The sequence below is a fragment of the Pyrgilauda ruficollis genome, unplaced genomic scaffold (genome assembly GCF_017590135.1).
Source record: "Pyrgilauda ruficollis isolate IOZ18807 unplaced genomic scaffold, ASM1759013v1 scaffold208, whole genome shotgun sequence".
Classification (NCBI taxonomy): Eukaryota; Metazoa; Chordata; class Aves; order Passeriformes; family Passeridae; genus Pyrgilauda; species Pyrgilauda ruficollis.
In genome coordinates, this window is record NW_024520096.1 from 197,036 (window position 1) to 205,146 (window position 8,111).

General features: G+C 68.9%; 2 protein-coding genes across 2 annotated transcripts in view; both read left to right on the forward strand.

Annotated features, from left to right (window-relative positions):
• The window catches only part of CRTC2 (CREB regulated transcription coactivator 2), a 6,260-nt gene extending 4,695 nt beyond the window's left edge, over window positions 1–1,565 (forward strand). The window contains 3 exon segments of the mRNA XM_041467421.1: window positions 1–49; window positions 215–410; window positions 413–1,565. Coding sequence (XP_041323355.1) covers window positions 1–49; window positions 215–410; window positions 413–591 — 424 coding nt within the window. The 3' untranslated portion in view covers window positions 592–1,565.
• A 433-nt stretch (window positions 1,566–1,998) lies between these two features.
• The window catches only part of DENND4B (DENN domain containing 4B), a 15,573-nt gene continuing 9,460 nt past the window's right edge, over window positions 1,999–8,111 (forward strand). The window contains 11 exon segments of the mRNA XM_041467422.1: window positions 1,999–3,230; window positions 3,351–3,603; window positions 3,687–3,756; window positions 4,279–4,448; window positions 5,242–5,483; window positions 5,565–5,631; window positions 5,722–5,780; window positions 5,863–6,007; window positions 6,400–6,575; window positions 6,661–6,761; window positions 7,418–7,633. Coding sequence (XP_041323356.1) covers window positions 2,902–3,230; window positions 3,351–3,603; window positions 3,687–3,756; window positions 4,279–4,448; window positions 5,242–5,483; window positions 5,565–5,631; window positions 5,722–5,780; window positions 5,863–6,007; window positions 6,400–6,575; window positions 6,661–6,761; window positions 7,418–7,633 — 1,828 coding nt within the window. The 5' untranslated portion in view covers window positions 1,999–2,901.

The following is an 8,111-nucleotide window of genomic DNA, read 5'->3' on the forward strand; positions in this document are numbered from 1 at the left end:
CCTGGGGCAGCCCCTGGCACAGCCCCCCAGCGACTTCGGCCTGGGCAGCGTGAGTGGGGCACGGCGGGGTGGGGAGGGGGACATGGGGACCCCCCCAGGAGGGTCCTGGCGGGGGTGGGACATGGGGGTGGAGACCCTCGGGTGGGTCCCCAGGGGGGAGATGGGGACAGGGGGCCCTCTGTGGGGGTGTCTCCTCATGCGTCCCTCCCCGCAGCTGGAGCAGTTCGGGATCGGGGAGAGCCCCCCCGGGAACAGCGGAGGGTTCCCCGAGGAGTTGGGGGCCCTGAGTTACCCCCCGAGCGAGGGGGGCTACGACCCCCCCGGCCTGAACCGCCCAAACCTGAGCAACTGCAGCCGCCACGGCCCCATCCCCAACATCATCTTCACAGGTGGGGGCACGGGGGGTGCCACGGGGGGGTGGCTGGGCTGGGCGAGGTGGAGGGGGGGTCTCTGGGGGGGCTGGGGGGGCTGGAGGAGGAGCTGCGCATCGAGCCGCTGACGCTGGACGGGCTGAGCATGCTGAGCGACCCCTGCGCGCTGCTCACCGACCCCGCCGTGGAGGATTCCTTCCGCTCCGACCGCCTCCAGTGAGCCCGGGGGGGCTCCGGCCCCGCGCCCCGCCCGCCATCCCCGCCCCCCGGCCCCGCCGCCCGCTGCGCTCCCGCTGAAACACCGGCACAGCACCGGCACAGCACCGGGACAGCACCGGGAGAGGCGGGCACGGGCGCCCCAAACCCGGCTGGAGCCAGCCCCGAGGGGGGCCAGCGCCGCGACCCCCCCCAGTCCCTGCCTGCAGACCCCAGAAAAATGGGCAGGGGGCTCCGTCCGGGCCCCAGGGACCCTCCAAGCTGTCGCTGTCAAGGGCTGCGACCCCGCCTGCAGTGAGCCCCCTCCCCCAATTCCCGCTCCGGGAGCCGTCACTGTGGTCCCAGGAAAATCCTGGCAAAATTGGGGAGGGGGCTCCAGGCGCGGCTCTCAAGGGCTCCTTCTGGCTCCAGCGAGGCTGGGGGGGGTCCCCAGCACCCCCCTGTCCCCCTCCTCAGCTCCCACCGGGCTCTGTTCTCCCAGAAAACCCCGGGACCACCTCGGAGTGGGGAAAACTGGGGAGGGGGAGACAATCCGAGCACCCCGTGCCCCCCCCCCAACAAAACAAACCTGGGGGGTTCCCTCCCCTAATTCCCACCCCCAACCGGGCACCGTTCTCCTGGGAAAACCCCGGGAAATTTGGGGAGGGGGGAGCAATCCAGGCGCCCCCAGCCCCCCCGGGGTGGCTGTACATAACCCCGTAGGTAGAGACCCCCGGGGGGGGCTGGGGGGGGCCGCTTCTGCCTTTACTTTATCATTTTTCCGGCTAATCATCATGTTTAAGGAGAAATCCCGCTCCCCCCCCCCAATATGTAGTCCCCAGCCCCCCCCCAAATTACCCAGCTGCCGGGGACGTGTAGAAAGCACTTGTAACTTTGCCCCCCCCCCCAAAATTGCCCCCCCGGGGGAGCACGGGGGGGGCCCGTCCGCGGGTGGGGGGCCCTGGGCCCCCCCCGGAGGGAGCCAGAGTGATTTATTATTATTATTATTTTTTAAAATATATTCTATGTTAATTAAATCCCCCCCTTGCTGGTGTGTGGTTGGTTTTGGGGGTGTTAAAAAGGGGGGGTTCAGCTGTTCCAGACCCCCCCCCCCCGAGCCCTGCCAGGCCCTTGGGGCTGGGGTCACTTAGTGGGGGGGGAACAAGGGGGTCCCTTAATGGGGAGGGGGCAAAGGGGTCTCGTTTTGGGGGGGCAGATAGGATCCCTTACTCTGGCGGGGGGGAGGAAATGGGGTCCCCCACTTTCCCTGGGGGCTCCTTGAGTTTCCTGGGGCGGGCTGGAGGGGTCTCCTGTGGGATTTGGGGAGGGGGATCTGAGGATTTTGGAGGGGGGGGGCGGTTGGTCCCCGGCGGGTACCGGGAGTCCTCCGGGCCGGCAGGGGGCGCTGTCGCCAGGTACCGGGGGGGGAACCGGGGGGACCGGGCCGGGTCGGGAGTCCCGCGGGGGCTGCGGAGGCTGCGGGGCCGGGTCTGGGGTCTGCGAGGCCCGGGGCAGGATCCGAGCCGCCTGTGGGGCCGGTGTGGGGCCGTCACCGGGGAGGGGGACACGGGGATGCGGACCCCGCCGGGGGGGGGCACCGGGGCGGCCACGGGGATGGGGAACCCTCCGGAGGCGTCACCCGGGGACAGAGGATCCCCCACCGGGGGGGACCCGGGGGTGGGGGACCCTCCCAGGCCCTCCGCAGGAGGTGACCCCCGCCCGGGGCTGTCCCTGTCCCCGGGGGGGTCTGGCCGCCGTCTGAGGGGGTGTCACTGCTCCCGGCCGTTGTGACCCCTCGGTGGCGGCACCGTGACCTCCGTACCGGGGGTGCCCTCCCGGGGTCACGGTGCCACCCCCGTGGCCCTGCGGGGTGTCGGCGGTGGGGTCGCGGCCGTGTCGCCCCCCGCCCCTCCCCGGTGTGGCGGGGCCGGGGTGACGCGCGCGCCCGGGGCCCGGCGCCGCTTCCTTCCCCTTTCCCGCTGCCCCCATTCTCCGCTCCGCGCCTCCCGGGACTCCCCGCGGGCAAGCCGGGGGTGCCGCGGGCACGGGAGGGGGGCTGGCCACACTGGGGGGGCTCCGGGGACGCGGGGATATTGGGGACGGGGCGTGCTGCTGGGGTCCGGCGGTGCTGGGGACAGGGAGGGGGCGCAGGAAGGGAGCGGGTCCCCAAACCGGGGGTGCCGCAGGGTGGGGGTCCTTCCTCCGGGCACTGCCGAGGAGACCTGCCCGTGCTGGGGAGGGGCGGCTGGAAGGGCTGGGGGGGTCCCCGTGTCCCGCGGCGTGACCGGAAACCTCCTCCCTTCCCGTGCGCTGGGGGAGCGGCGGGGGTGGTGGCATGGCCCGTGTCCCCGCAGATGCTGTGACAGCCATGTCGGACGAGAAGCCCCCGCAGCTCGTGGATTATTTCGTGGTGGCCGGGCTGGCGGAGGGGTCGCGGGCGCTGGAGGAGGAGCAGCAGCCGCGGCCGGCGCGGCCCGGGGAGCCCATCACGGACGTGGCCGTGATCATCCGCTCGCAGGGCGAGGAGGTGCCCCAGGGCTTCACCTGCATCGAGACCAGCACGTCGGGCCACCCCGTGGACCTCAACGCGGGGCTGCTCAACAACCCCCAGATGTTCCTGTGCTACAAACGCGGGAGGGACAAACCCCCCCTGATCGAGCTGGGGTGAGTGGGGGGGACACCCGGGTCCTGCTTCGTGTCACGCCAGGCTGGGGGAAGTTTGGGAAGCTGGGAAAGAACCCGGAGGTGCCTCTTGGGGTTCCCCTCACTCCTGTCCCCTCTCAGGGTGCACTATGAGGGCAAGGACCGCCCCAAGCCGGGCTACCAGATCCTGGACACGACCCCCTACAGCCGCTCGGCCAACCTGGCCTCGGGGTCGCCGGGCCACCAGCGCACGTTCCTGACGTTCCGGCGCGCGGCCGAGCCCCCCGGCCACCACACGCTGGGGGTCACCGACATCTGCCTGGTGATGCCCAGCAAGGGCGAGAGCACCCCGCACACCTTCTGCCGCGTGGACAAGAACCTCAACACCAGCATGGTGGGGTTGGGGGGGGGTCCCTCTCGCCCCCCCGGTGCTGCCCAGCTGCTGCTGAGCCCCAAAATCCCGATCTCTCCTTGCAGTGGGGCCCAGCGTTGTTCCTGTGCTACAAGATCGCCGTGGCCAAGGACAACACGTTGGTCTACGAGGCAGGTGGGGACCTGGGACTGGGGGTTCTGGGTCCTCCCAGGGGGAGCCAGAGTTGTTTATTGCCATTATTGCTTTTAAAAATATTTTCTGGGTTGATTAACCTCCTCCAGCCGGCACAGGGCTGATTTGGGGAGGTGCAGGAGCCCCTGGGTCCCCTCAGGAGGATTTGGGGAGCAAAAGGTGGGGCCCTTTAGCTGCCCCAGCACCCCTGGGGTGGGGGGCTTGCCAGGCTTTTGGGACTGGAGTCACTTACTGGGGATGGGGGGACAATGGGGTCTCTTACTGGGAAGTGTGGCATCCCTTACTGGGGTGACAATGGGGTCTCTTACTGGGGTGACAGTGGGGTCTGTTACTGGGGGTTGGGGGCAATTTGGTTTCCTGTTGAGGGGAAGTTTTGGGAGTGGTTTTGTGGAGCTGTGGGCACTCACCTGGCTGCCCCCTCCTCACTGGGGTGGGTGAGATGACCTGGGGGGCTGATCCTGGTGTCTGGTGTCCATGTGTCCTTGTGTCTGTGTGTCCGTGCAGGGCTGCTGAGCCGCTACCCCGAGCAGGACAGTGAGTCCTTCCCGCTGCCCGAGTCGGTGCCCGTGTTCTGCCTGCCCATGGGGGCCACCATCGAGAGCTGGCCCGTGGGCACCAAGTACCCCCTGCCCGTCTTCTCCACCTTCGTCCTCACCGGCGCCTCGGGGGACAAGGCACGGCAGGACAGGGGGCTCGGGGGTGTGGGATGGGGGGCCCCAGTGCCAGGGGAGGGGTTGGTCTCAGCACCCACAGCCTTGTGGGACTGGGGTCCCTGTGCCAGGGGTTCCCATCCCTTGTGGGACCAGGATCCCAGTACCTGGGGGTCCCAGCACTGTGAGACCACGATCCCCAGTGCCAAGGGTTTCCCACCCCTCATGAGACTGGGATCCCAGGTGCCAAAGGGTTCCCAGCACTGTGGGACCAGGATCCCTGTGCCAGGGGTTCCCATGCCTCATGGGACCAGGATCCTGGTGCCAGAGGTTCCCAGCACTGTGGGACCAGGATACCAGTGCCCGGGGTTCCCATCTCTTGTAGGACTGGGATCCTGGGACCAGGGGTTCCCATCCCTCATGAGACAGGGATCCCTGTGCCAGGGGTTCCCATCCCTCACGAGACAGGGATCTCTGTGCCAGGGGTTCCCATGTGCCAGGGGTTGCCATCCCTTGTGAGACAGGGATCCCTGTGCCAGAGGCTGCCATCCCTCACGAGACAGGGATCCCTGTGCCAGGGGTTCCCATCCCTTGTGAGACAGGGATCCCCGTGCCAGAGGTTCCCATGTGCCAGGGGTTCCCATCCCTCACAAGACAGGGATCTCTGTGCCAGGGGTTCCCATCCCTCATGAGACAGGGATCCCAGTGCCAGGGGTTCCCATCCCTCATGAGACAGGGATCCCCGTGCCAGGGGTTCCCATCCCTCAGGAGAGCAGCATCCCCGTGCCCGGGCTGCCCTGACGGCCGTGCCCCGCAGGTGTACGGCGCCGCCATCCAGTTCCACGAGGCGTTCCCGCGGGAGCGGCTGTCGGAGGCGCAGGCGCTGCGCCTGGGGCTGCTCAGCGTGGTGGACCGGCGGCCGGTGCCCGGGCGCTCGCTGCACACCCGCAAGAGCATCTGCGTGCTGTCCCACTGGCCCTTCTTCGACGTCTTCCGCAAGTTCCTCATGTTCATCTACCGCTACTCCATCTCGGGCCCCCACGTGCTGCCCCTGGAGACGTGAGCGCGGAGAAGGGGGGGCTCCGGGGGGGGCGGGGGCCCGCGGTCACCCCCCCGCTGACGGGGCCGCTCCGCCCGCAGGCACATCTCCCACTTCATGCACAACGTGCCCTTCCCGTCCCCGCAGCGCCCGCGGATCCTGGTCCAGGTGAGTCACCTCGGGGGAGGGGCTCACAGCGACCCCCAGCCCAGCCCGGCGTGTCCCTGTGTCCCCCACCACGTCTCCGTGTCCCTGCAGATGTCCCCGTACGACAGCCTGCTGCTGTGCCGGCCCGTGTCCTCCCCGCTGCCCCTCAGGTAGGGCTGGGGGATGCTGGTGTGGGGAGGGGGACAGGTGGGGAGGGGGCCGTGGGTGACCAGGTGATGTCCCCGCCCGCAGCGGGGCCAGTTTCCTGACGCTGCTGCAGAACCTGGGCCCCGACAACGCGGTGGCACTGCTGGTGGCCGTCCTCACCGAGCAGAAGCTGCTCATCCACTCCCTGCGCCCCGATGTCCTGACCAGCGTGGGCGAAGCCCTGGTGGCGGTGAGTGACCGCAGGGGACACCGCAGGGACGCTGAGGGGACGTGCCACCGTGGGGCTGGGGGCCCGCCGTGCTGGGGATCCTGGTCGCACAGCGCTGGGGACCTGTGGCACTGGGGACTGTCACCCCTCAGCACTGGGGATCCCTGCCCTGCGGTGCTGGGAGCGCTGATCCCGTAGTGCTGGGGACCTGCTGTGGGGATCTCCCTGCCACGGTGCTGGGGATCCCCGTTCCGTGCTGCTGGGGGTCCCCGTTCCGTGCTGCTGGGGATCCCGGTCCCGTGCCATTGGTGATCCCGGTCCCGCAGCTCTGGAGACCCCACCCCGCGGCGCTGGGCCCCCCATCCCGCCTGGCGGGGGCCCTGCGGCGCTGACCACCCTCGTCCTGTCCCCAGATGATCTTCCCCCTGCGCTGGCAGTGCCCCTACATCCCGCTGTGCCCGCTGGCGCTGGCTGACGTGCTGTGTGCCCCCGTGCCCTTCATTGTAGGCATCCACTCCAGCTACTTCGACCTCTACGAGCCCCCCCGCGACGTCATCTTCGTCGACCTGGACACCAACACCATTTTCCAGTGAGTGTCCCCAGGGCTGGGGGCGGGTGGGCTGTCCTGGGGGGTCCCAGGGGGTCCCGCCCTGCCCTGGTGCCTGTGCCCCCAGGAGCGAGGAGCGGAAGCTGCTGTCGCCCCGCGCGCTGCCCCGCCGGCCCTGCAAGGTGCTGCTGGCCTCGCTGCACAGCCTGTCCCAGCAGCTGGATGAGCGTGAGTGGGGGTCCTGGGGCTGGGCTGGGGGCTCCAGGGTGTCCTGGGGGGTCTGAGTGTCAACACATCCCCCACCTGTGCTGTTATCCCAGAATAGCCCAAACTGGGAGTGACCCACTGGGGTCAAAGACCACCCTGAAATCCCCCCTGGCCTGGGGGTATTTTCCAAGCGGGATCAGAGCTGTGGCTTCACTCCCTCATTCCTGGGGTGTCGCTTCCCAACCAGCCCCACCCCTGGGGCTCTGCAGCCGCGGGACTCATCCGGCTGGGCATCCCTGGTGCCAACGCCGTCCCGTCCGTGTCCCCGGTGCCAACGCTGTCCCATCCGTGTCCCCGGTGCCAATGCTGTCCCGGCTGGCTGGGCATCCCTGGTGCCAACGCCGTCCCGTCCGTGTCCCCGGTGCCAATGCTGTCCCATCCGGCCAGGTGTCCCCGATGCCGACACTGTCCCGTCCGTGTCCCCGGTGCTGACGCTGTCCCGTCCCTGTGCTGATGCTGTCCTGTCCGTGTCCCTGGTGCCAACGCTGTCCCGGCTGGCTAGGTGTCCCCGATGCCGACACTGTCCCGTTCATGTCCCCGGTGCTGATGCTCTCCCGTCCCCGGTGCTGACGCTGTCCCGTCCCTGTGCTGATGCTGTCCCGTCCGTGTCCCCGCAGTGCTGAGCGCGCCGGGCGAGGAGGAGCCTCCGGAGCTGGTGCTGAGCGACGCGGAGGCCGCGGGTGCCCGGCGGGCGCAGCTGGAGCTGGAGGCGCGGGCGGCCTTCCTGCGCTTCATGGCGTGCGCCCTGCGCGGGTACCGCTCCTTCCTGCGCCCCATCGCGCCCGCGCCCGCCCCGGCCGGCCGCGACGCCGGCAGCCTCTTCGCGCTGCAGGGTGAGGGGGGATCGGGGGGTGGCCCTGTGGGTTCTGTGCCATCCTGTCTGTCCAGTTCTGTCTCATCTTCATCCCGTCCCATCCTGTGCATCCCATCCTGTGCATCCCATCCTGTGCATCCCATCCTGTGCGTGCCATGCCATGCCATGCAATCCCATCCTGTGCATCCCATCTTGTGCATCCCATCCTTTGCATCCCATCTTGTGCATGCCATGCCATGCCATTCCATCCCATCCTGTGCGTGCCATGCCATCCCATCCCATCCCATCCCATCCTGTGCATCCCACCCTGCACGTCCCATCTTGTGCATGCCATCCTGTCCTGTGCATCCCATCCTGTGCTTCCCATCCTGTGCATCCCATCTTGTGCATGCCATGCCATGCCATTCCATCCTGTGCATCCCATCCCATCCCATCCCATCCCATCCCATCCCATCCCATCCCATCCCATCCCATCCCATCCCATCTCGTGTGTCCCA